Source organism: Palaemon carinicauda, unplaced genomic scaffold (assembly GCF_036898095.1).
Source record: "Palaemon carinicauda isolate YSFRI2023 unplaced genomic scaffold, ASM3689809v2 scaffold311, whole genome shotgun sequence".
Lineage (NCBI taxonomy): Eukaryota > Metazoa > Arthropoda > Malacostraca > Decapoda > Palaemonidae > Palaemon > Palaemon carinicauda.
In genome coordinates, this window is record NW_027170780.1 from 59,374 (window position 1) to 87,244 (window position 27,871).

General features: G+C 37.8%; 1 protein-coding gene across 3 annotated transcripts in view; it reads left to right on the forward strand.

Annotated features, from left to right (window-relative positions):
- Parg (Poly(ADP-ribose) glycohydrolase) overlaps nt 1–27,871 on the forward strand; it is a 67,031-nt gene that overhangs the window by 19,932 nt on the left and 19,228 nt on the right. For all 3 annotated transcript variants that reach the window (XM_068368912.1, XM_068368913.1, XM_068368914.1), the window contains exons 5-11: nt 874–1,029; nt 12,495–12,644; nt 15,640–15,743; nt 19,803–19,882; nt 21,748–21,904; nt 22,771–22,901; nt 26,449–26,636. In XM_068368912.1, the coding sequence (XP_068225013.1) occupies nt 874–1,029; nt 12,495–12,644; nt 15,640–15,743; nt 19,803–19,882; nt 21,748–21,904; nt 22,771–22,901; nt 26,449–26,636 (966 nt within the window). The remainder of the gene's footprint in view (nt 1–873; nt 1,030–12,494; nt 12,645–15,639; nt 15,744–19,802; nt 19,883–21,747; nt 21,905–22,770; nt 22,902–26,448; nt 26,637–27,871) is intronic.

Consider the following 27,871-nt stretch of genomic DNA (forward strand, 5'->3'; position numbering starts at 1 on the left):
TTTCAGATTCTTTTTGAAAGCCTTAATATCTTCAGTGTTTTGGATGTCTATTGGAAGCTTATTGTATAGTCTCAGGGCTGCATATTTGAAGGCTCTATAGCATACAGTAGACATATCTAGGTTCCAATAATTTAAAATCATCTGTAACTATTGTCGTGTCAACATGATTGTTAGCTGCACAATATGTAGCAATTCTCTTAGATATTTTAGACGTCTTGTTCTGATGACAAGATGGTTTATTTTATATATTTTAAACTCGATTCATGCTTTAATAGGCAGCCAGTGCAAATCACTTAGTATAAGAATGATCCTTTCTTGGGGTGGGACACCTTTTTTTGTTTTGCTCCTCTGTTTATTATGTTTTGTAATCTCTTAAGTTGCACTTTAGGTACATTTTAGTAGATGGAGTTACAGTAGTCAATCCTGGTAATAACACAGTTTATCTCAAGTTTCTTTACATAATGTTCATCCAGGTACAGTACCTCTTAATAAAAGCAATGTTTCTAAGATGATAACCAGCAGTTTTTACTATATTTATTTGGGCATTGAAAGACAAGTTACAATCAAGAGATATGCCTAGATCACAAACTTTTCTAGATATCGGTGAAGAGTTGTTATTTGTGTTTATTTGAATATCACCCAAGTTTCTTACACATTTTTGTTTTTGAATAGCCATAAACTCGGTTTTATTTTCATTTAATTTTAGTTGTTAGTTTGTCATCCATTCCCTAACTGGCAGGAATTCTGTTGAGAGTTTCAGTAGTGTCATCTATATCTTTCAGGGAGAGAGAGTGAGAGGGTGAGTGAGTGAGTCATTTTCTTATGGAAATACAAAACAGAATAAGTGAAGTCTGTAATTATTTTTATTTGCAGGGAAATGAGGCATTAGCAGTGAGATGGTCTGTTATTTGTAAAGCCCTGAAGAGGGAGATGAAATGTGTTAACGATCTACAGAGAACAATTTTGGAGTACAATACTCGATATGCTGAGAAGTGGAATTTCAAAGGACTTCACGAACTTATAGATGAGGTGAGCTTTTTGCTTATGATTATATACCGACATTTCAGAACTTTTTGCTTATGATTATATACCGACATTTCAGAACTTTTTGCTTATGATTATATACCGACATTTCAGAACTTTTTGCTTATGATTATATACCGACATTTCAGAACTTTTTGCTTATGATTATATACCGACTTTTCAATATTAAACTTACCCGATGATCATATAGCTGCAGCCCTGCTGCCCGACAGAAAAAACCTACGGGCGGAATACGCCAGCGATCGCTATACAGGTGGGGGTGTACATCAACAGCGCCATCTGTCAAGTAGGTACTCAAGTACTCGATGTCAACAAAGAACCAATTTTCCCTCGGTCGTGCCACTGGCAAGACCTACTAAATACGCCGTCCCTAACTGGATTTGTTTTCACAACGATTTGGTGAAGTACACTATTCCAGTTTTGAGCTTTCGCTATGCAGGGGTTTTTTCTTCATTTCAAAACTTGAACTCGTTTTGGATAGATTTAATTATGGTGACGAAGAGAGTATGGACTCTCTTTCACTTTTAAATGGCCGACCCTTCCCTTAGACGGAAGTGTGTTTAGGTTTTTGGTAATTTTGCTTAACACGTTATAGATCCATTTATTTTATATCTCTCCGCCTTTTTAGGCCTCTTCGGTTAACTTTCCAATTACAGTATTATAAACTTATAAAAAATAAATTTTTATGTTTGTTTATATGCGACCTTTCCTAATAGTAGGCGGTCCTAACTTGGAACCGAAGTTAATTAACATTGAGCCCGTTATATCGTATTTAACCTTTAAAGAATTTAATACTTTTTTAATTTTAATGTTTTATGGAAGAATTTCTTTGATAGTCTCGTACTGTTTTCAAAGATGAACTAACGTTTAGTTTTTAGTCTCCGCAGTTGTTGACGTTCAGAACGTTCAACTTGCGCTCTATCGTTACGATAGAGAGAGAGTGTATCACGGTTTCACTTTGCATAAGAGTAAACCGATTCTAGCGTTTCGTTCATTCTTTCTTAGCTTAAATGGTTTAAATTCTAAATAAAGGAACTTTTTATTTGGGAAACCTTTCAGTTTTTTCCTTTAGCAAATAACATGTTTTAACGATATATAATTGGGCTCTTCTCTCAGGTGCTAAATCAAGAGAGAAGAGAGAGAGAGATAGAGACGGAGGGAGAGAGAGGAGAATAAACGTTTCGTTCAAGCGGGTAACGTTGTTCTCGTTTTTTTACTCTTCTCCCTAGTCGCTGTAGGGGAAGAAGGTAAAACGTTTCTAGGGTTTTATTCTTGTTCCCAGGCTTTATGCGGTGAGAGATTGTAAACGTAGTTTATTTGATCTAGTGTTTAGTCTCTTTTCCAGCCACTGAATTCTTTATCTTTATTTATGTTTTTCTGTTGCATTGTAAAACTGTTTTCGCAATTACTACCTTTTAATGAAGGATAGGATTGCGTGTTTCAGGTAGAAATCAGTTAAAGTTTCGATTTCAGTGAAATAAGTGCAAACAGAAAATCAAAAGTGATAAAGTGATATGCGCAAAGTGTTACAGTGTTGCGTCCGAGGGTTCGTCTGTTCGTGCCAGTTGTTCACCTAGTCCGGGACCTCTTACAAGCTCCCAAGCCCAGGGGAGAAGTAATGTCGAACGACTTATGGGTTCCACAGGCCTTGATCGACGAACAGACGTTTTTCCCTCCGTGGTTTCGGGCGTATCTACACACGTTTGCCGACGTGAGATCGCCCCACCCACACAAAGACGAGAGAGCCCATTTATTCCTCGTCTGCGGAAGAGGTTTCTCGTAAGAAACCATGGACTAAATCTTGCAGCTTTTAAGTGCAAGTCGGTCCCTTCCGCGCAAGTCCAACGGCCTAGGTGTAGCCACTGGGTCAGTTCGGACTCGCTGCAGTCATCCGACGACTGCACACCTCCCAAGAGAGGCAAGGTGGTACCGCAACAGGCAGTAACTCCGTCTGTTGCCGCACCAGCTGTTTTAGACCCTCAGTCACAACGGACAGTAGCTCCGTCTGTTGCCGTTTTTTGTAGACCCTATGTGGTCTTTACTGCAGTCTATGCAGACTCAGTTAGCTGCGGTTATGCAGGAGTTTCGTGCGGAGAAGGTTGACACTGCTCTCGTTAGCCTACAACCTGCCACTGTTGTGCGCCCAGCTCACGCTGAGGCTGCCTGCTCCCACACTCCGGCTGCGGAGAGCTCCACCTCCGATGCGCAATCGACCCTGCCAGACGCATGTTAACGTTAGCCGACGTGCGGCTCCCTCCGTTAACATGCGTGAGCTACCGCATCAGCAGTGGGAAGGTGGAGTCAAGCTGCCGTGTTTTGACGCGATGCGTTAGTTTCCGCAACCCACGGCAGTCCCCACCACGCACCACCACTCCGCTTTGGTTGTTGCCTGCTCCCACACTCCGACTGCGGAGAAGGTTGACGATGCACCCGTTTGCCTACAACCTGCCACGGTTGTGCGCCCAGCATGGCTGCCTGCTCCCACACTCTTGTTGTGAGAGCTCCTCCACCCATGCGCTGTCGACCCTGCCAGACGCATGCTGACTCCCACAGACACACGGAGCACTCCGTTGCCGTGCGTGAGCTACCACAAGCTGCCGTGTTTTGACACGGTGTGTCAGCCTCCGCAACCCACTGTGGTTACCGCCACTCGCCCGCAGCAGACTAGTCAGTCAGGAGTTGAGGCTTCCCCACACAGCTTTGGTTGTTGCCAGCTCACAGACTGTCAAGCAGTTACATGACGTTGCCTTCTGGTCTGCTACTAATGCACCAGTGCTGTATGTCCTCACGCACCTGTTGTGGTTGACAGTTCAGTTTTTGACAGTTCACAGACTGTCAAACAGTTACATAACGTTGCCTTCTGGTCTGCTGCTTTTGCACCAGTGAGACCCTCACTGAGATAACCTAGCTTTTCTCGGACATGGTTCCTGTAGATGAGAAAGTGCTGTTCTCCCTCCTTCTGATATTCCTTTGAGGACTCTGTCATTTGGAGAGGAGCCTTAAGCTGCTTAGCCTCCTATGGACTTTAATTAAAGCATAACAAGGCTTCCAGAGATGGTAAATGGTTCCGCTTCAGTCGCTAACCCCGTCTGTTGCCATACCTGCTCCCATAGACCCTAATGGGCTTTGTTGCAAGACATGCAGTCCAAGCTTGTGTCCTTGTTAGAGGATTTTTTACGGAGAAGAACCTTCTAGACAACAACCTTCCTACCGGTTGGTTGTACGCCCTGTTGACGCTGAGGTATCCTACTCACGTCCGCCAGTTGAGATGGTTCCTCCACCGGTGCGACCCAGTGTGGGTTGCCAGTCGCACGTTGACGTTAAGCGACTCTCGGAGGTGGTTGTGGACGTTCAGTGTGTCACTAGGAAGACGTTCAACAACCAGCAGAGGTGACTTGTTGTGACGCAGTGCGGCAACCTCAGCAACCCTGTAGGGGGTTGACTGCACAACCCAGACAGTCTAGGGTTGACGCTGTACTTCCTCGCGTCCCCATGGTTGACAGTTCACAGACTGTGCAGCAGTACCATGATCTTGTGTCCGGCTCCGTCACGCATCCACCAGTGCGACCGGATTCAGCGAGTCAGACGTTGCCCACTCCGTTGCCGTTTCCTCATCAGTTTCGGATGAGGAACCCTCTGATGAGGACATTGCTGAACAAGACGATCAACCCCCAGCCCTGCTATCCATCCAGGAGATGCTGAAGAAGGAACACTGCCCTGTCAGGCTGTGGATGAGTCTGGTTAGGACACTGTCATCCGTGGTTCAATTTGTGTCACTTGGAAGACTACACCTCCGTCCTCTTCTGTATCATCTAGCTTTTCACTGGAAAAGGACAAGACGCTAGAAGCGGTCTCGATCCCGGTTTCCGGAAAGATAAAGTCTGGTCTGACTTGGTGAAAGGACTTTATCAACCTTTGAAAGGGTCTTCCCCTGACTGTTCAGACTCCCAACCACGTTCTCTTCTCGGACGCATCGGACGTAGGCTGGGGTGCGACATTAGGCGGTAGGGAATGCTCGGTATTATGGAACTCGAGTCAAAGGACAATGCATTTCAACTGCAAGAAGCTTCTGGCAGTACGTCTGACCTGGAAAAGCTTCAGGTCTCTCCTTCAAGGCAAAGTGGGGAGGTGAACACGGTCAACACCCTGCTTTGACGTACATCTCCAAGCAAGGAGGGACCTACTCTCTGACATGGTACGAGTTCGCAAGAGACCTCCTCTCCTGTTCAACAGGTCTAGACTTTTCACTAGTAACGAGGTTCATCCAAGGCAACTTGAATGTCATAGCAGTTTGTCTCAGTAGGAAGGGACAAATAATTCCAACATATTGGACCCTCCACAAGGTTGTATGCAAGAGACTTTGGGCCACCTGGGGCCAGCCAACCATAGATCTCTTCGCAACCTCGATGACCAAGAGGCTCCCAATACTTTGCTCACCTATCCCGGACCCAGCAGTAGTTCATATAGATGCCTTTCTACTAGATTGGTCACATCTAGATCTATATGCATTCCCTCCGTTCTAGATTGTCAACAAGGTACTGCAGAAGTTCGCCTCTCACGAAGGGACAAAGTTGACGCTAGTTGCTTCCCTCTGGCCCGCGAGAGAATAACTCACCGAGGTACTTCGATGGCTAGTAGACGTTCCCAGAACACTTCCCCTAAGGGTGGACCTGCTACGTCTGCCACGCGTAAAGAAGGTACTCCAAGGCCTCCACGCTCTTCGTCTGACTGCCTTCAGAATATCGAAAGACTCTCGAGAACTAGAGGTTTTTCGAAGGAGGCAACCAGAGCGATTGCTAGAGCAAGGAGAACATCCACCCTTAGAGTCTACCAATCGAAGTGGGAAATCTTCCGAAACTGGTGCAAGTCAGTATCCGTATCCTCGACCAGTACCTCTGTAACTCAAATAGCTGACTTCCTCTTATACCTGAGGAAAGAACGATCTCTTTCAGCTCCCACTTTCAGGGTTACAGAAGCATGTTGGCATCAGTCTTCCGTCACAGAGGCTTAGATCTTTCCAACAATAAAGATCTACAGGACCTCCTTAAGTCTTTTGAGACCACGAAGGAGCGTCGTTTGGTTACACCTGGTTGGAATTTAGACGTGGTTCTAAGATTCCTTATGTCAGACAGGTTCGAACCACTTCAATCAGCCTCCCTGAAAGATCTCACCTTTAAGACTTTTCCTGATATGCTTAACCTCAGCTAAAAGAGTCAGTGAGATTCATGCCTTCAGCAAGAACATCGGATTCTCATCCGAAACGGCTACATGTTCTACAACATGGTTTTCTAGCCAAACACGAGCTGCCTTCTCGGCCTTGACCAATATCGTTCGATATTCCAAACTTATCGTATGGTTGGAAATGAACTAGAAAGAGTATTATGTCCTGTAAGAGCTCTTAAGTTCTATTTTAAAAACCTTTACGAGGCCCGTCTGAAGCTTTATGGTGTTCAGTTAAGAATCCATCTTTGCCTATGTCAGAGAATTCTTTATCCTATTTTATCAGACTGTTAATACGAGAAGCTCATTCCCTTCTGAATGAGGAAGACCAAGCTTGGCTGAAGGTAAGGACACACGAAGTTAGAGCTGTCACAACTTCCGTGGCCTTTAAACAAAATAGATCTCTGCAAAGTATATTCGACGCAACCTATTGGAAAAGCAAATCAGTGTTCGCGTCTTTTATCTTAAGAATGTCCAGTCTCTTTACGAGAACTGCTACACTCTGGGACCATTCGTAGCAACGAGTGCAGTAGTGGTGGGGGCTCCACCACTACAATTCCCTAATTCCAGAACCTTTTTAATCTTTCTCTTGAAATATTTTTGGGTTGTCCGGAAGGCTAAGAAGCCTTTCGCATCCTACTTGATTTGGCGGGTGGTCAAAATCATTTCTTGAGAAGCGCCTAGATTAGAGGTTTTGATGAGGCCCTTTAGTATGGGTTGCAACCCTTCATACTTCAGCTCCTAGGAGTCGCTCAGCATCCTATGAGGATCGCGAGGCTCAGTAAGGAAGACGTACTTAAAAAGGCAGAGTAATTGTTCAAGTCGTCTTCCTTACCAGGTACTTATTTATTTTATGCTTGTTATTTTGAATAACTGCTAAAATGAAATACGGAATACTTAGCTCATAATAATGTCAACATGTAATGCTGGTCTCTACCCACCCCCCTGGGTGTGAATCAGCTATATGATCATCGGGTAAGTTTAATATTGAAAAATGTTATTTTCCTTAGTAAAATAAATTTTTGAATATACTTACCCGATGATCATAAATTAAAGGACCCACCCTTCCTCCCCAATAGAGACCCAGTGGACAGAGGAGAAAATTGGTTCTTTGTTGACATCGAGTACTTGAGTACCTACTTGACAGATGGCGCTGTTGATGTACACCCCCACCTGTATAGCGATCGCTGGCGTATTCCGCCCGTAGGTTTTTTCTGTCGGGCAGCAGGGCTGCAGCTATATGATCATCGGGTAAGTATATTCAAAAATTTATTTTACTAAGGAAAATAACATATTTCAGAACTTTTTGCTTATGATTATATACCGACAGTTCAGAACTTTTTGCTTATGATTATATACCGACATTTCAGAACTTTTTGCTTAGGTTTATATACCGACATTTCAGAACTTTTTGCTTATGATTATATACCGACATTTCAGAACTTTTTGCTTAGGATTATATACCGACATTTCAGGACTTTATTGTAACAGTATAGTGTAGATAACATTGTCCATTTACCATAGTTTTTCACTATTGTTATTTATGGCAATCATTTGAACTGTCATGTATTACTTTACTGCAACAGCTTTGGTAAGCAGCTCTTCTGGGTGAAGGACAGTACAAAATCAAACCATTGTTTTCTAGTCTTGGATAGTGCCATAACCTCTGTACCATGGCCTTCCACTGTCTTGGATTAGAGTTATCTACCTCTAGGGTACACTCAGGCATGCTGTTCGATATTATTTATCTTCCTTATTTTTTTGTTCCTAAGTTTTTATAGTTTATATATGAAAGATTCAATTTAATGTTGTTACTGTTCTTAGAATATTTTGATTGTATTAATTTTCTTGTTATTATTCATATCCTTGTTTCCTTTCCGTACTGGGCTATTTTTCCATGTTGGAGCCCTTGGGCTTATAGCATCTTGCTTTTCCAACTTGGGTTGTAGCTTAGCTTCTAATAATAATAATAACAGAGAATACAATTTGTAATCTTTATTATCAGCGCTTTATGTAAAAGAAGAGTTCTGGCCAGGTTACTTTTTGCTTCCCCGTTGGTGAAGAATACCCCACAACAGATAAGGTTTTATCATACAGTTTTGTTTCAACACACCTCTATCACTTCAGTCTAATTATGTTCCTTAGACACATACTAAATTAAGAGCAGTTAATACTCCTAGTCATCAGGTGTCTTTGTAGCAAATTGCCTCTTCGGGTGGATTTCTCTCTTCACCTGCACTGTAATTGTTCAGTGCCACTTTCCTCTTTGTAAGGGTAGAAGAGACTCTTTAGCTATGGTAAGCAGTTTTTCTAGGAGAAGGACACTCCAAAATCAAACCATTGTCCTCTAATCTTGGGTTGTGCCATAGCCTCTGTACCATGGTCTTCCATTGTCTAGGGTTAAAGTTCTCTTGCTTGATGGTACACTCGGGCACACTGTTCTATCTTATATCTTATTTCTCTTCCTCTTGTTTTTTTAAAGTTTTTATAGTTTATAAAGTGATATTTATTTTGATATTGTTGCTCTTCTTGAAATATTTTATTTTTCCTCGTTTCCTTTCCTCACTGAGCTATTTTCCCTGTTGGAGCCCCTGGGCTTATAGCATCTTGCTTTTCCAACTAGGGTTGTAGCTTAGCAAGTAATGATAATGATATTAATAATACTAGTAACATTGTAGTCCTTTTTTATTTTTTATCGCCTAACTATATACCTTCATTTTCTTATTCATGGTTTTCATATATACAAGTCATTTTTGATGACTAGTGGTATGATTTTCACTTTGTTACCTTCAGTTAGATTAAATTTGAATTTTACAGTATTTTTCTTCATTGAGAAGCACTGGGAGCTCCATGTAAGTAGTCTTCTCTTTGTAACCGCTGTATGAACTAATTTCTTTTTTGGAATATTTCGTATGTACTGCCATTTATTGTTTGCCGTTGCATTTAAAGGTAAATATTTTTGTTTTGCTAAGTAAAGGATACAGTATATAACCAGAGTTTTTTTTTTATTAGATTACTACACTTGTTTTCTTGGTTTTGGTGGCTACAGTGAATCCTCGCTACTTCGCTGTTCGACCATCGCGGATTCACCACTTCGCGGATTTTTTCCATAACCCATATATATACAGTAATATATATATATATGTATGCATGTATTTATGTATGCATGTATTTATGTATATATGTAGGTATGTATATGTGTATACATATAAATATATATATATATATATATACACACACACACATATATATATATATATATATATATATATATATATATATATATATATATATATATATATATATATATATACCAAAGGCACTTCCCCCAATTTTGGGGGGTAGCCGACAACAACAAGAAACAAAACAAAAAGGGGACCTCTACTCTCTACGTTCCTCCAGCCTCACCAGGGACTCAGCCGAGTTCAGCTGGTACTGCTAGGGTGCCACAGCCCAACCTCCCACATTTCCACCACAGATGAAGCTTCATAACGCTGAATCCCCTACTGCTACTACCTCCGCGGTCATCCAAGGCACCGGAGGAAGCAGCGGGGCCTACCGGAACTGTGTCACAATCGGTCGCCATTCATTCCTATTTCTAGCATGCTCTCTTGCCTCCCACATTATAATACAGTATAATTATTTGTGGTGAAAGATGGGGAGGGTGGGCGTATTTGCAACTCCACCTGTCCTGTGCAAAACACCATTTAATCAGCAGATTAGCAAAGTTAGAATAACATTGGGGTTCATCATACTCGGTTGGATGACTTCCTGGGCGAGTATCAAATTTAATCTATAAACACATGATGAAGTTGTTTGCTTGGTTGTAGGTGGTTGGCCTTTATGGTAGTAAGTCCTTGAAGACACACATTAACCAAAATATGAGGCCCTTCTTTTTGGGAGGTGCTGTTTAGTCTCTGAGGCCCTCCTCCCTCACCTCGTGTAGGGGACATTTGATTCTTACTCTAAGTACTTAAGATGGCTTGGTGCATTTAGTGTTTAACCCTTTTACCCCCAAAGGACGTGCTGGTACGTTTCACAAAACCCATCCCTTTACCCCCATGGACGTACTGGTACGTCCTTGCAAAAAAATGCTAATAAAAATTTTTTTTTTCATATTTTTGATAATTTTTTAAGAAAATTCAGGCATTTTCCAAGAGAATGAGACCAACCTGACCTCTCTATGACAAAAATTAAGGCTGTTAGAGCAATTTAAAGAAAATATACTGCAAAATGTGCTGGGAAAAAAATAACCCCCTGGGGGTTAAGGGTTGGAAATTTCCAAAGAGCCTGGGGGTAAAAGGGTTAATTAGCTGTATCGTTGTCTCCAGTATTTGCATTTGGTTCTCGGTGATGATGTGTCGTAAGGTCGCCAGGTGATTTCAGAACTGGAGATGCTGTGATGGATTTGATAGTGTCAGAACTCATAGGTCTCCCTATTATAAATATGGTTCTGTGAAGATTAGAAATTTGTTTTCAAGGAACTAAATTTTGTTATGATTAATGTGAATTTATATGACTTGAATGCTTTAGTAATTCACTCACCTTTATTTTTAACTAAATGAAATGTTTTTTGAAAAGCAGTATATGACCATATAGCAGTTTAAAAAGGGGATTTTGACGAAGGAAAAATCTATTTCTGGGCTCAACCTGTGTCGCCCAGTGAAATGCTCCTTAAAGCACCATTTCTAAGGTATAAATACTTCTAGATATACCAGAGAAAAAAGTTGCATGGAATGCCAGGAATATACTCTGCTCGCTCACCCTTATAGGGTGTCGGTTTAAAAACTGGGGCGTGTGACACCACTACCAGAGGTCCCTTACCAATTAGACTTCTCCCTCCTCAAAATCCCCCGTTACTATGAGGTGTCGTTCTATTTACAACTTCATTTGTCAGTCAAAAAGGAGACGTCTAGTGTGTTTAAACCACATTGTTCAGAGAATCTTGTTTTTTTTGTTTTTTTTGTAAAGAGCTAAGATAAGCATTTTGTAAAAAATTCAAGATAACTACTGTACTGTAATAAGCATTTGTAGCAATGCATTTAAACTCAATTTTTAGATGCAGTAAACTTTGAATGTTTGGAAAATAGTTACAAAATTTATAACTTTAATAATCATGTACAGTACAAAGAAGTAAAAAACTTGTTTACAACTTATCTCATCTGGCAGAGAGTAGCATGTGAAGCATGAGTGTTAAGGCCTACATATAAAAGGGATTACTTAAATCACTGCAACAAGAATTTAATTTAATTGTAAGTGCTAAGGAAATATGGTCAGATTAAATAAAAGGTATTTATGACAAGAATAGCTACCATATGCAGCCAAACATAACAGAATATGAAATGAATCTAAACATTTCCATGCATGAAAGAGAGTGAGTTTTCTTACACAATAGCTCTTCTTATCGAGTTATGCATAATCACTTCAATTTTCAGTTGGGCCTATGTGGTATAAATTTTATCTCTTTACTTTCAGGTTTTGTAGGTTTTTCTATTTTGATCTTAATACTTAGCAATGCTGTAGTCATTAACCCTTTTACCCCCAATGGACGTACTGGTATGTTTCACAAAACTCATCTCTTTACCCCCATGGACGTACTGGTACGTCCTTGCAAAAAAAACTGCTATTTGTATTTTATTTTGCATATTTTTGATAACTTTATGAGAAACTTCAGGCATTTTCCAAAAGAATGAGACCAACCTGACCTCTCTATGACAAAAATTAAGGCTGTTAGAGCAATTTTAAAAAATATATATTACAAAATGTGCTTGAAAAAAAAAACCCTGGGGGTTAAGGGTTGGAAAGTTCCAAATAGCCTGGGGGTAAAAGGGTTAATGCATCAATAATATATTTATATATACACTTTATATGTTTACCCAGATAATCATTTAAGCTAAGTTGTGGATGAACTCAAAATATCTATTTAGTTTAGTGTTTATTCAAAATTGATGAATTATATTTTTGTATGGTGATGGTTTGGCACTTTTTTTAAGTCTTATTTAAGGGAAATAAATCAATATCCTGAGACATTGGTAACAGATATGCATCAGTCCAAATTTTTGAAAGATTCCAGACGTAAGATATTTTCAATGAGCTAATATTTCAGTTAGTTCTCATAATTATGTTCTAATTAAAAGCTGGATTCGGATCATCCAATCCCGGAAAAGCAATGGTACGGTATACCTTTATCTCTGTCTATATACTGTAATATGTTTTTTTCCATTCCTCAGGAATTTGAAGATGAAGAACGGGAATACTTTTTCCAACACACACTACCAGCAATAGCTAATTTAGCCTTGGATCTTCCTAATATTGTCACGCAGCCTCCTCCCTTGCTCACCCGCCATTCTACACATTCTGTTACGCTGTCTCAAATTCAGGTCAGTTTTATAGGTTTACAAAAAATATTTGTTGCCTCGTATGTTTTTCTTGTGAGAGAATTGTTTTATATAGACGCTATGTGAATTGGATTCTATGTATTGTATTTGGAGTACCTGGGTTGCAAGTAAGAAAGTTTGGGCATTGTTGATAAACCATCTGGCCTCCCATTGTGTATACTGTAGTCTTGAGCAGCCTTTCTATTATTTAGTCTCTACTTACTTACTTTACTTTGATGGCTGCTTTTCCAGTCCCATACAACATGGGAACCCCACTCTCTACACGACCTCCACTGTCGTTTTACCTTGTTCGTTCAGAGTATTTAACATATCATATTGCTTATTGTTCATTTACTGTTAAATCGTCACTGTCAAAAGACTTGAAATAAGAAAGTCTTTAGTTTCCTCTTGAAAGCCTTAATGTCTTCAATCATTCGAATGTTTCGTGGGAGCTTATTATATAGTCTCGGGGGCGCATATTTAAAGGCTCTGGAGCCTAAAGTAGACATAAATCTAGGTTCCAATTGTTTGAAGCTATCTGTAACTATTCTCGTGTCGACACGATTTGTTGGCTGCGCAATATGTAGCAATTCTCTTTAGCATTTTGGACGCCCGATTCTGATAGCTTGGTGGCTTATTGTACATATTTTAAATTCAATTCTCGCTTTAATCGGCAGCCAGTGTAAATCCCCATTATGCCATCCCATTATCCATTGGGTAACTTTTTAAGATGAAAAACTATGTTCTCTCTTAACATTGGGGTAAGATTACACGAGACCTTAAGCTTGGCAGACTGGTCAAACTTCTTTATAATTGAGGAGCTGCAAATCATAACTAGGCTGATTTCTTTTAATTCACTTAAGAACGGTAGTGAGATTTAATTGTTTGTTATTGTTTACTAAAGTCACTCTTATTAGAATGATTAGCTTCAAATATAGCATCAAGATGCAGTACATGTTTTCCTAAATGCATTTGAAAGTAGCTCATTATCAGCTAAATATTTGATAGTACTCAAAGCAGCTTTATACTATAGTTATATTAATTATTCTAGTTTGTTTTGCATTAAAACTATATTCATTACAATTTAGGCTTTTGATTATGGATTCTTCGTACATAGTTTATACAAAAAACATTTGGGGAATAATTATGATAAGAAATTCACAAGGTAGATGTTCTTTGTGTTTACTCTGTAAAATGGTAAAAATATTTTTAAATATTTAACTTAGCCGGTGGATATATATATAGCTAACATCTCCGACAGTAGCTTTATATATATCCACCGGGTAAGTATATTCAAAAATTTATTTTAATATGAAAATATCATTTTTTGTTTTTTACTTATCAATGTGAGCCATTGAAATACTTTTTTATTTGGATATTTGCTTTTTCAAAAAGGGTATATATTATGTCATACAGTGCATGTAGTAAACAATTAGGTATGTGTGATGTTCTACTAGAACATTTTTAGAGTTTCATCCAAGACAACGGTACTGTAGTTCCATAATTGGTGCTTGGCTCTTGGTTTTAGTTAATTTATTACAGTTTCTTGTTTAGTACTTGAGGACAGTTTCTTGATTAGTACTTAAGAACAGTTTCTTGTTTAGTACTTGAGGACAGTTTCTTGATTAGTACTTAAGAACGGTTTCTTGTTTAGTACTTAATAACAGTTTCTTGTTTAGTACCTAATAACAGTTTCTTGTTTAGTACTTGAGGACAGTTTCTTGATTAGTACTTAAGAACAGTTTCTTGTTTAGTACTTAATAACAGTTTCTTGTTTAGTACATACATACATACATATACCAAGGCACTTCCCCCAATTTGGGGAGTAGCCGACATCAAACAAATGAAACAAAAACAAAAAAAGGGGACCTCTACTCTCTATGTTTAGTACTTTTTAATAAACATACTATGTTGTCAAACTTCTAAATTTTATTTTTGATGGAGATGATACCTTAGTTTCACATATTTTTAACTTTTTTCAAAAATCAATGGTGTTTCGTAAATTCTGTTTCATGAGATTCCAATGATGGTAATTAACATATGTAATTTTTTTCCCAAACTATTCATAAATATTTGATGTCAAGTTGCACTTGAAGAAGATCTGATGGACTAACTCCATCTTTCCAAGACAGATGATGATCTTAGAGATTTATGTGCTAACTAATTTTAAAAAGAGAATAAAAAATTGTTGCTGAATTATCCTTATGATTTTCAATAATGGTAATTTTTAATACATATGTTTTAATTATCCATATGAATCTAGCTGTTAAGAGGACTTAAATTACTGTATTGGAGACTTTGTATTTAGTTAGGAACTATAGTTGATAATAATACAGAATTCGATTCTCGAATTAAATACATCACTATCCCTCTGTATATAGTAGTAAAAAAACTCATTTTAAGGGTAGATTTTTCATAACTGACCATCCTTTACATTCAGATCTCCCTGGACAATTCTATCCTGTTTGTAATACTAGGGAGGCAGTTAATTCTAATTGCCAGGCCTTCTCCCTCATGAGGCTCAATACTACACAGTATTCTCGAAGTTTTATTCCAGCTGTTACCAAGTTGTGGAATGATCTTCCTAATCGGGTAGTTAAATCAGTAGAACTTCAAAAGTTCAAAGTTCGAGCAAATGTTTTTATGTTGACCAGGCTGACATGAGTCTTTTTATAGTTTATATATAGGACATATCTGTTTTGACATTGTTACTGTTTTTAGAATGATTTATTGTTAATTTATTCTCATCATTTATTTATTTCCTTATTTCCTTTCCTCACTGGGCTATTTTTCCCTATTGGAGCCCTTGGGCTTATAGCATCTTGCTTTTCCAACTGGGGTTGTAGCTTGGCTAGTAATGATAATAATGATAATAATAATAATAATGATAATAATAATAATGATAATAATAATAAGAAATGGGAATTTAGTTTATAATTATATTAATTATATAAAATAAAATTTATGTATGATCTATTATATTTTTTTCGGTTTATAGATTGCATCCCTTCTGGCAAATGCGTTTTTCTGCACTTTTCCACGAAGAAACGCCAAAGGAGGAGATACCGAGTACGCTAGTTATCCAGATATTAATTTTAATAGGTAAGTTGTAGTGATTAGCAATTGTGATTCTAATCGTAACATAATTAATCCTTTATAATGTATACATTTGGTAATTTCTGTGATATGCATTGATTTACATTTAAGTATATTTTGAAGCAAATATTTATCTATAGTGTTTTGTTCCCATGGATTCATTAGGCTGGTACTTATACATACATACATACATATACCAAGGCACTTCCCCCAATTTTGGGGAGTAGCCGACATCAACAAATGAAACAAAACAAAAAAGGGGACCTCTACTCTCTACATTCCTCCAGCCTAACAAGGGACTCAACCAAGTTCAGCTGGTACTTCTAGGGTGCCACAGCCCACCCTCCCACATTATATCATTCATTAATTTTACTTCCTTGGAAAGAAAGGTTGAGTTCAAGTTATGCGAATAATTTCAGTTTTAATTGCTTTATCAAAGTTACTTAAAAACAGATCAGCCAAATGTTTTATAGAAAATGGTTGAAGGGTAAATCTGCACTGTATTCCCCATAGCTTATGCAGCATCATAGTTCCTGCTTTTACGTTTCTTTACTCTTTTCTCATCATTTAAGAAGTCAACAGAACTGTTGTGACTCTATGAAGACTAGTTGTTCCATAACTGGAATACAAACCACGCTATTTAATAGGGGTATTACTTTCGGTGTAGCTGAAAATAATACCCCAATTAAATAGCTAAGGTTTGTATAGTTAAGAAAAATACAAATTATATACAAATTTGTCATGCTATAATGGAACTTGAACATGCGTTCATACAAACTTTTTCCACTTCACTCTTTTCTGACTGGGTGTATTTTTAGATATATTAATTTTCATTCTTTTTTTTTTTTTCTCCTGCCCTAGAAAAATCTTTGGAAATTTTGCTTCATTTCCCTTTGTCCCTTTGCAGTCTTAACCCTTTTACCCCCAATGGACGTACTGGTACGTTTCACAAAACTCATCCCTTTACCCCCATGGACGTACAGTTTTTTGCATATTTTGATAATTTTATGAGAAACTTCAGGTATTTTCCAAAAGAATGAGACCAACCTGACCTCTCTATGACAAAAACTAAGGCTGTTAGAGCAATTTTGAAAGAAATATATTGCAAAATGTGCTTTAAAAAAAACAAAAAGCCTGGGGGTTAAGGGTTGGAAAGTTCCAAATAGCTTGGGGGTAAAAGGGTTAACTGTAGTACATAAATTACTTTCTTATTTTTAAATACAGTACTTCACAATTTCTGATACTAAATAATTTCAGGTTCTTAAGGTACTCCTCTTGACTAAGGTTTAGGTATGGCCTTACAACTTTCAATTAGTGCTTTAAATGTTGCTTTAGTCAAAGACACTTAAGCTATTCCAGTGTATCATCTTCCAGACTACCAATTCTTCTCAAGTCGTGGATCATAATCTCATGTACCACTATTAAATGATGCTCTACTCTAAGGTCTAGTACTACATATTATTTCAATGGAAATTTCAACCTTAGAAATATGATAGCCTCATAGTCCCTTTGACATTACCAGATGAGTATGCCATCTTGGATACTTCAAAATGTTTTTCGTTGCCTGGGACGTTCAGACATCCTCAGTAATCGTTCCAGCATTTTAGTTTGATTATATAGTGCTTCCTATCATTCATTACTGGAGTTTATAGTTCTTTTGCATACAGTTTTAAGTTCTTTTATTACTTTATTCTTCTAAGATATATTTTTGTATTAGGGGTCAGACTACTTTTAAGTATAACTAAAGTTTATAAGGTTCACTTTTACCTTCAATCTAAATGGGTAATCGTGTTTACTGCTTTAGCCTTACCGAAGTTTGGTATTGTTTAACCTGAGATTAACTGAAAGGCAGAGAGATAGGGATTCTAGTGCAGTAGAAATTTTCTAATAGCAATCCCAGTGTTATGTTATTGGATTAACCCTTTTACCCCCCAAAGGACGTACTGGTACGTTTTACAAAATTCATCCCTTTACCACCATGGACGTACCGGTACGTCCTTGCAAAAAACTGCTATATAAATGTTTTTTTTTTTGCATATTTTTGATAATTTTTTTTGAGAATCCAGGTATTTTCCAAGAGAATGAGACCAACTTGACCTCTTTATGACGAAAATTAAGGCTGTTAGAGCAATTACAAAAAAATTATACTGCAAAATGTGCTTGAAAAAAAAATAATCCCTGGGGGTTAATGGTTGGAAAGTTCCAAATAGCCTGGGGGTAAAAGGGTTAAAAGACTTTTGAAGTTTTCCTCCTCTTCCTGTCTATATACAACATGATCCTTGTAAGCTACTGCTTAGTTAGCTCTAGTTAAGTCTTATTTAGCTTTACTAGTAATGAGAAGCCTAGTAACTTTTGATATAAAAATGTGTTTCATTTTATGAAATGCTTTCATACTAGATTTCATCCCCTATCGTATTTAGAAGCGAGCTGATGCACGTACCATATGTCATTGTTTATTCTGATAATCTCAGCATCAGATTTAACTATAGCTGAACTAAGCGATATCTTGAAGTGTCCCATTGCCACAATGCTCTACTGACCAAGCATAATGCTTAAAATATTACCCTGTGCTTTTTCTGGTTCAGATCCTTTAATAACAAATGTTTTATCTAGAAAGAAAAGGAGAATTTAACGTCATCTGGAGATGAGCTTTTAACCCTTTTACCCCTAGGCTATTTGGAAATTTCCAACCCTTAACCCCCAGGGGGTTATTTTTTTCCCAGCACATTTTGCAGTATATTTTCTTTTAAATTGCTTTAAAAGCCTTAATTTTTGTCATAGAGAGGTCAGGTTGGTCTCATTCTCTTGGAAAATGCCTGAATTTTCTCAAAAAATTATCAAAAATATGAAAAAAATATTTTGTATAGCATTTTTTTGCAAGGACGTACCAGTACGTCCAGGGGGGTAAAGGGATGGCTTTTGTGAAACGTACCAGTGCGTCCTTTGGGGATAAAAGGGTTATCATCTCTCTCCAAACCTAAATAGTAATAGAAGACACAGTCTTATTGTAAGTCTTTTCCCTCTTGTTTCGCCTTAGCATGAGTCTAGCTTACTAGCATTTACTGATGTGAAGCTACCCAAGACTAAAGTTCTTGGTTTTACAGACTGTAATGTGCAGCGAGCCTAGTGTTTGGGCAATTGCTAATGGGACACTTTGCAATGCTAAGGTTTTGGGCTTCCCGACTCAATGCTCTTCAAGTCTAGCCTTTTGATGTTAGCCAATGTGTTGCACCCAAAGATTATCGTACTTGTACATGCTTTTGCTAGCATGCAAGACATCAAGTGAGAATATACTTCATCTCCACATTTGTCACCTCTACTTACACAACAGTTAGTCAGTGTTACAATCAATGGAAGAATTTGTTTTGTAGCAACTGTCAAGAACTCATAGTCTGCAATTTTGCACAAAAGCACAATGTATCCCAATCAAAGGTGCCTTCGGTCGATGATCGTCAATTTTTCTTGGTACAGTACCACACTAGCAGGATTCGTGTTTTTCCACACATCAAAACATTTCCCTCGGCATTTATGATGTACAGGAATTTTTTTCAGCTTCCAGTTTCCATGACGTATCTTTAAGGTACCTAAAGAAAATAAGAACTTACGATGCAGAAAAGGTAAATCCATTGCGAACAAAATATTTCACAAGCTACAATGTATAAAATAGTATGTAGAATGAATGTATGAGTAAAAAAACAATACCTGCAAAAGTCGTGTAATTCTCTTTCTGCATTGATCTAATTTTCAAAAGAAAGTCGCTGTTATATTATCATTCGGACATGAATGACTCATTGTTTTTGTCAAAATTTATGATTTATTTAGGAGCATTTATTCTTCATAGATAAGGCTCAATTCAGTATAAATAAATCATTTTAAATTTCTGGCACTTTTGATTTGTATGGTCTAAAGAAAGACACACTTATTCCTTAATGTACTGTACCCAGCAAACACAGAAATAAAATTTGCTCATGTTAGGGATAACAGTATTTTCTTGCAAACACTCTCTGAATTCAGAGACTAACTTTGTTTTACTATGATAATAATGAAGTTTTTTTTTATTTCCAGATTATTTTCACATAAGGAGAAAAGATCGTTAGAAAAACTGAAATGTATCATCAACTACTTCCGTAGAGTAACAAAGAAAAGTAAGTTTATTTATTGCATTTTGAAGTTGAATATACTATATATTCATGTGAATTTAGATATGAAATACTGTAGAGTATTTTTGGTACACGATATAAGGGATATTTTGATGGGTAGTCCATCCATATACCAAGGCACTTCCTCCAATTTTGGGGGGGTAGCCGACATCAACAAATGAAACAAAACAAAAAGGGGACCTCTGCTCTCTACGTTCCTCCCAGCCTGACAAGGGACTCAACCGAGTTCAGCTGGTACTGCTAGTATTACAGTTATTTCATTGTTATAGCTATATATAGGTACACAGTACAGTATTAGCATTGCTATGCAAAGGCATGAGCCTTTCACTTCTTCCCATTGGTTGTGGGTCATGTTTTGTATGTTTAAAGGTCGTTCATGAATGACAGAATGGGACAGTGACATATCCCTAGCAATCAGGACAATGCCCTAGAGACTGACCATATATTATATGATCAGCGCCCAAGCCTCCTCTCCACCCAAGCTAGGACCAAGGAGGGCCAGGCAGTGGCTGCTGATGACTGAGCAGATAGACCTATAGGCTCCCCCAAACCCCCCAACCTAAGCTCACAAGGATGGTAAGGTTGCAGATATTAAAGGCACTAACGAGTCTGAGTGGGACTGGAACCCCAGACTGGCAAACACCAGGCAGAGACGTTACCAATCAGGCCACAGCAACCCAAAAGTAATGAAATCGTGTATCAATACAACACAAAGCAAAATAGCATAGGTTGATTATCTAAAGAAGTCTCAACTGGCACAGTACAATGCCAAGTTACATTGATTGTAACTGAGTAATTTTGAAATAATAAGTAAAAGACAGTGAAATCCAGTCCAGTGATTCATTTGCTGTGATGATTAAAAAGCCTGGACTAGTTAACATACAGATAAATTCTCGGTTCAAAGCTTTTTGTCAAATTAGGAGTGATCTGTTGCAGGCCCCAAGTCAATCTTTACTTATAATGTACAGTACTATATGAGAACCAACTACTATTTAATAAGAAAAGCAGAAGTTTAAGCTTGGCCTAGTTTTGGCTTTTTCTTAACTCTAAGAATTTATGGTTCAGCTTATTATTTACTTAATCTGAAAATAGTTGAAAAAACATGGTCACCAAAATACTGTACACACACTCATCATTCTTCTTCTTTGTGGGGTCGATGTTTCTAGTCAGCTTTCTCCATCTACCTCTCTTTCACACCTCATCACCAGTTAATCCCTTTGATCAAAGGTCATCCTTGATACAGTCAACCCACCTTCGCTCTGGTCTCCCTCTCCTTCTCGTTCCCTGTACCTCCATTTCCATCACTCTCCTCCCAATATACTGTTCATCTCTTCTCATGACATGACCATACCACCTCAGTCTACTTTCTTGGATCTTATCTTAAAGTTTTCTAACTCCTGTGGTACCCCTAATTACCTCATTCTGTATCTTATCGTCTTATCTCTTCTTGTCACCCCACACATCCATCTCAACATTCTCATCTCTGCCACATCCATCTTCTTCTCTTCTATCTTCTTTATTGCCCACGTCTCCGCTCCATACATCATTGCCGGTCTCACAACTGTCCTGTGTACTTTACATTTCAACTTAACCCCTAATTTCCTGTCGCATAGTACTCATCAATCATTATACAAAATGGAATAGTTCACAAAATGATATTATCCATTGTAAGTACTGGAGTTGCAACCTTACCACGTTTTATTGAATGGAATGTGAAAATCACCCATATCAAAGAACATCTTTTTACCACTTACATGTTATGTTAGAACTCCCATTCAAGGTATTTTAGAATAGATGTGGATATCCTCATTTTACCAGAAACTTTCTACAGTACTGAATTGCCTCCACAGGGCCAGAGGGATTGGTGACATTTACAAGACAATACGTCAGTGTGAGCGAGTTACCTTCTTGGGAAAGCTCATCGCACCATCTCCCAGATCTTCACTTGGATTCCTGTGGATTGATAGAGGAAAAGGAAGGACTTCTGCAAGTAGATTTTGCCAATAAGTAAGTGTGTTTCCCCCATTACTTTAACCCTTTTAACCCCAGGCTATTTGGAACTTTCCAACCCTTAACCCCCAGGCATTTTTTTTTTTCAAGCACATTTTGCAATATATATTTTTTAAATTGCTCTAACAGCCTTAATTTTCGTCATAGAGGGGTCAGGTTGGTCTCATTCTTTTGGAAAATGCCTGAAGTTTCTCATAAAATTATCAAAAATATGCCAAAAAAAAATGTAAATAGCAGTTTTTGGCAAGGACGTACCAGTATGTCCATGTGGGTAAAGGGACGAGTTTTGTGAAATGTACCAGTACGTCCATTGGGGGTAAAAGGGTTAAAATCATTCAAGGTGTCTTGGATCTTTTTTCATTAAAATTATTTTAAAAATTTAGTCTATTATTTCAATACTTACCCAGCATTCATTGTGCTATACATTTTGCAAGTGTATCTTGATAGCCATATTCAAAATTAAGAGGTTTGTATGACTAGGTCTTCTATCTAATTCCTTGAGAACCACCTTTACACTAAATGGCCAAGGGAGTAAAGAAGGATGGTCAATTCTTGACCATAAGAAAGATATTAAACATTTTCACTTGCTATTTACATAATAATTCACTTATCAGAATATATTTTGTCTTCATGAAATAGCCAAGGCCTTATTAATTACCAAGAAAAGTTATTAAATCTTTTTACATGTATTGCACATCAAAGACAATCATAAAGAAGAATTAACCCTTACTTATACCATAGGGAAACCATTGCATTGGTTAGTCCTTATTGTCATTTAAATGGTTCAAAAAATAAGTCTAGTTTGTAGTATCAAAATATAACGTTTCATAAAAGAAAGGATTCTGACTCTTGCATTTTCTCAGGTTTATTGGCGGAGGTGTTCTTGGCCTTGGATGCGTACAAGAGGAAATCCGGTTCGTTCTGTCACCAGAGTTAATAGTGTCACGCTTGTTCACACAGATCTTAGACAAAACAGAAGCCCTTATTATCACAGGTTAGTAAATTAATATTGAAATTTAGTGTTACATATTAGGTTGTTCCTACCCATATACAAGCCTCTCTGCCTTTATGTAGGGAATATGTTATCAGCATGAGCTGGAACGGCCGTTAAAATCATTAATGAGGTATTTACCGACAGGTGGTAAGGGAGGGGGAAGAGCACCGGATCCCCCTCCTGTCAAAAGCACTCCTGTTCCGCCGTTATTAGAACTTTTCATTCTCACTTTCCTTTAGGAAATGAATGCTGGCTGTTGATGGTTGTGAAGCAAGAGATTCATATGTTGGGGGGGGGGGGGGAATTACTGCACTGTAATTGTTCAGTGGCCACTTTCCCCTTGCTAAAAGTTGAAAAGGCTCTTTAGCTATGATGAGCAGCTCTTCTAGGAGAAGGACACTCCAAAATCAAACCATTGTTCTTTAGTCATGGGTAATGCCATAGCTTCGGTACCATGGTCTTCCACTGTCTTGGGTTAGAGTTCTTTAGCTTTAGCATAACCTGTGTAAACCTTTTTTGGGTGTCCTGTCTGCAAAAGCTGCCATTTTTTTAAAGCAAGCTAGAGCCTCCTTAATTTTTGCTGTTGTCATAGGGTCATCCTCCTCCTCATTGCTGCTAGAGAACTGATTTTGAACTGTTCTTGTCATATGTGACAGCATCTTCAAAGGCCAAATGAAAACAAAGGTGAGGCATGTGTTCAACTTGCTCCTAATCTATTGTACTTAGCAGGAACGTTAAATATTCGGGTAAGGACAACTTCTGCTTTGGTTGAATAACAGGGAAAAAATAGCTTCCGAAGGTAACAAATGGCCTTTCTAGATGGCCTGAGCGCATTAACCTCCCTTAAACAGTACAGTACACTCAATCTGTGCTAGCACATTGATACACTGGCCCTTGACTAAGGAAGACTTTGGTATTTCTTTAGTATACTCTATCCTGTATACTAAATGATTTGCAGCTTACGGCTCTTAATTCAGCTCTTCAGCATCACTTTTTTTAATGTAGTCCTACCTTGGTGCCGAAACTCCATGGCTAGGTGTTGGAATGTCCCGCTTCGAATTGGTAGGAATTGGCCTCCCAAGCCTTATATATTTTAACTTTGAAGCCCTAACACTCCATGCTTTTCTTTACTTCTATCCTTAAGAGCCCCACATATGATGTTAAGTTCTTTTGGGCCCTAATCCTTCATCTTGAAGATATCTCTTCACATTTAGGCTGTCTGCAAATCATGTCTCAGGGTCTGGCCTACAGATTTGAGGGATTCTAAGCTCTACTTGGCTTGGAATGGATGCCATTTTGATTAATTCATAAAGCTCCTTCTAATTTAACTGTGACTTGAGGTAATTAGTTTTTCTCTTGATTCTGAAGAATTTTCTAATTTTCCACGTCTTAGATTTTAAGTACCGGAAATATACGATAACTCAGGAACAGCAACAACTCATGTATTATCATTTAGTCCTGGTCCTTATTAATGGAATGAAGGTGTTGAAAATATTAGCCTCATTATCTGTTACTTAATATAGTATGTTCCTGTAAGTGAATTTCCTTCCCAGGTGCATCCAAATACATATTGAATGTAGACTGCAAGATTAGACCATCAAATTTTCTTCCCCCTCAATATCCTTACAGTTCTCAAAAGGTGAATAATCATGTTTTCCTTTAAGTTATAAACCAGTAAATTGTAGAGGAAGTCCAAACAGATAGGTCTTTTATCCTTAGTGAACTTTGCTTGTGATTTATTTGTGTGGTATTGAAAATGTGGCTTTCTATTTGAGATGGGTTAGAGTTACAAGTGTTTTTAATTCTTTTAGAGTTGAACTTTTGAGTCTATTGTTTTTTAATGGAAGTAAAAAGTAACTTTTACAACTTTTATTCGCACTCTACACCGTGCTAAGTGTATTGAGTGAAGATTTGAAATGTTGATCATCTAAAATGAAGTAATTTTTAATGTTGATCATCTAAAAAGAAGTAATTTTTAATGTTGATCATCTAAAATGAAGTAATTTTTCTTGTTGAATATCTCTAGGGTGGATATTTGACTATCCTGCATGGGTCACCACTATCCCACCATCCTTGTCAATGTGTATATCAGTAGGATGTATATTTGGTAAGATTATTGAAATAAGCACATTTTTATTAAATTTATTTTTTCAATACTTACGCAACATTCAAATGAAATTACGCACCCTCCTCCCCTCGTCTAGTACACCCAAAATGGAAGAGATCCCTAAACACCAAGATACTGGATAATTCGAAGAGCACTCCTCTTTTCATCAGTCTCTAGTTGAAGAACCACTCAGTTCTTGTTTTTTTTTTTTTTTTTTTTTTAAATATTTGTCCCTGATGCTTGAAATTAAAATTATTTAGGACTTTTAAATGATGTGTATTTTAATTTAAATTTTTTTAGGACATTTTGTTTGTCTATTAATAAGGTTAAAAAATCCTTTGAGGAATAATAGTGAATTATTCAGTTGAATAATTTCATTTTAAAAAAATTGGTTAATAGAATTTATTACTTCATTACTGTACTACCAGGCTTCATTGATGTTCCCTCCCTCATAGTACTTTGAATAATTCAGTAATTGACATTGCTATCTGTACAGGAAATAAGGTAATAAGGGGAGTCATATGTTTAGCCAGGATACCACTACACAGGTGGTGGATATCCATAAGGTGTTAAGCGTAGCATTGTACCTAGAGGGACAAATTTTTTTTAATGCTATATTTTAAACATTTTCACTTCAGTAAAGGAATATAGTAGTAAGTAAACCTCTATAGGCATTGCATTAATAAATTAATTTATGAAAAGGGTTTGTTTTCAAAGTGTATCAGAAGAGATATATTAACCCTTTTACCCACAAAGGACGTACTGGTACGCTTCACAAAACCCATCCCTTTACCCCCATGGACGTACTGGTACGTCCTTGCAAGAAACTGCTATTTACATTTTTTTTTTTTTTTTTTTTTTTTTTTTTTTTTTTTTTTTTTTTTTTTTTTTTTTTTTTTTTTTTTTTGAGAAACTTCAGGCATTTTCCAAAAGAATGAGACCAACCTGACCTCTCTATGACAAAAATTAAGGCTGTTAGAGCAATTTGAAAAATACATACATACATACATATACCAAAGGCACTTCCCCCAATTTTGGGGGGTAGCCGACATCAACAAGAAACAAAACAAAAAAGGGGACCTCTACTCTCTACGTTCCTCCAGCCTAACCAGGGACTCAGCCAAGTTCAGCTGGTACTGCTAGGGTGCCACAGCAAAATATGCAAAATATGCCTAAAAAAAAAAATGCCTGGGGGTTAAGAGTTGGAAAGTTCCAAATAGCCTGGGGGTAAAAGGGTTAAACATTTTCATTTCAAAAAAGGAATACGGTAGTAAGTAAACCTCCATAGGTGTTGCATTAATAAATTAATGTATGAAAAGGGTATATGTTTTCAAAGTGTATCGGAAGTTTTATTAAGATCATGAAGAATCCGTTTGCTTTGCTTTTTAGCACCAATGCCAAATTTTGAATATATCTGATTATATATTATTTTATTTTCAGGTGCTGAGCAATATAATCAGGGAAGTGGTTATGCATCAACTTTTTGCTGGACAAGCAACCACCAAGATTCGACAAAATGTGATATTTGGAAGCGTCGTTTGTGTCAGGTTGTTGCGATTGATGCCTTACGGTTTACACGCCCAAAAGTTCAATACAGGCCACCGCTAATTTTACGTGAACTTAATAAGGTAATTGTTTCATATTTTTACCAGATAAGGGAGTCATGATGTTAAATAATCTTTACACATTATATAATGAAACATAGATACATAAAATAACTCAGTTCAAAGTGTTCCTAGATATTTCACATAATTAATAAATGCTGCTTTAAGAAATTGGATTATTGCAAAACAAATGCTTAAAAAATTCATGTGTATCATTAACAAAACTATTTTCATACATTTGCAGGCAAATTGTTGTGCTGGAATTAATTTGATTTTATATTAATAATCACACAATTATTTATTCCTTCAAACCTCATCAAGTCTTTTGTTATCACTATATAAACTAAAACTGTAGTTGGAAAGGCAGGATGCTTCTGTCATACCGGCAGCAGTTAACGAGGACCGAATACTCTCTCTCTCTCCTGTAGAGTGGAATGGGTTTGTCTTCCTTGTTGGTCCCTTCTGTGAAACAGTGGGTGTCCTCTAGTTGGGTGGTGTCTCCTTCTGATATCCCTGAGGTAGGTCCTGAGAGAGTCCTTCTCTCAGGCCAGAGAACCTTTCAACAGGTCATAGAATTACTCACCTACCTTTGCTGAAGAAGTTCCATTAGGGTTTGAATCCCTCCTCCTTAGAGAAACGGTCCATTATCAAAGTTAGCTTTGATCAGTCTTGTTTACCAAGGCTGGAATGGGATAGTGCTTGGCTTAAGGCCTAAATTTTATAGTCAGTTCAATTTGATCCCTTGTCTGCCTGTTATTTATACGTTTCCGGATCCTTTTTCTGGTTTGACTGGGATTTATGGGAAAGGGAAAAACACCCTAGGCAGGTTGACGAGCACTCACCCCATGTAAGGGGAAGAAGGTAACTCCGGCCAAAACACTTTTCAGCTGATTACGGATTTCATCACTTGCCTCTGCCGAAGAAGCTCCTTGGCTAAGGATCCCTCCTCCAGTTATGGAGGAAAAGGTCCATGCTCAAAGAGGGCTTCGAGGAGTTTTAGTTACGATGGGGCTTAGGCCCTTGGGTGGGATGGTTTCTTCCTCAGTGAGCCGACACATAGGCCTCCAGCTGACCTGAAAAAGGCCTCATGGTGATTTTTCCTTCAAGATTGTCTCTTTTCTCTGCATTGGGAAAAAGCTGGAGAGTTTCCAGACTCTCTCATATCTTACTTAGAAGGGATGGAGGTTTATTCTTCTGTCATGACACAGACTTAGTCATAAAGACCCAGTAGTAGGCAGTCTCAAAGTATTCTATCCCTT